Source organism: Loa loa, assembly GCF_000183805.2.
Source record: "Loa loa unplaced genomic scaffold supercont3.4594, whole genome shotgun sequence".
In the NCBI taxonomy this organism is placed as follows: domain Eukaryota; kingdom Metazoa; phylum Nematoda; class Chromadorea; order Rhabditida; family Onchocercidae; genus Loa; species Loa loa.
Window position 1 is genome coordinate 1 of NW_018112770.1, and position 728 is coordinate 728.

The following is a 728-nucleotide window of genomic DNA, read 5'->3' on the forward strand; positions in this document are numbered from 1 at the left end:
ATTTGTATGGTTGGAGTCTCGCGAGTAAAAAATTCGCGACACTCCCCAATAATAAGGGAGAGAAAGAATTAATGGGGAAGTTCAGTTCAACTGAGAGTTCCTCAGGTGTATATGAAAATGTATTAAGTTTAATAACGGAACCTTTAGTGACGTTGTTTAGTGAATGGGTTTCTATTAAATTTGTAGGGAGGATAATGATATTTATTGAACGTGAATTTCGTCTATGAGGTAGGCAAATTATGGATTTAAAGATATAATCAGAATATCTATGCAAATGGTTATTAATTTCCAATGATTCACTATGTTTTTCAATTTTTCTTGTATCGAATCTTTGACTTGGTCGAGTTCTTTCACTAGTTGGTTTGCCAATTGTTGTCCTTCCTTTGTAATTTCATCCCAAATAGAGTCGTCTTCTTGTTGATATGATATTAAGTTAATTGTATCGTGATAGTGACTTACAAGTTCCAATTCAGCATTGATTCTCTCGATTTCAAATTTGCCTTTTAATCCTCCACTGAACTCGATGGTTTTGAGTGTGATTCCATTAGTCTTATAAGGTGCTACCAGTAATTGCCCAATTTCCCTCCTAGCTATTACATCATTTCTTTGCAGTAGCATTTCTGCAGCCAGAGTAGGGATAAATTTCCGGACATCTCAACCAAATATAGTAAGTTATTTCTATTCTGGCAGCTTCTTTGACGGGTTACCTTGAGTAATTGGATGAATTC

General features: G+C 35.0%; 1 protein-coding gene across 1 annotated transcript; it reads right to left on the reverse strand.

Annotated features, from left to right (window-relative positions):
- Positions 1 to 237: 237 nt before the first annotated feature.
- On the reverse strand, positions 238 to 728 carry LOAG_19286 (hypothetical protein; the record flags this gene model as incomplete). The annotated part of the gene is made up of 1 exon (XM_020451937.1): positions 238 to 728. The coding sequence occupies exon 1, from the start codon at positions 616 to 618 to the stop codon at positions 238 to 240; it is 381 nt and encodes a 126-aa protein (XP_020304255.1). The 5' UTR covers positions 619 to 728.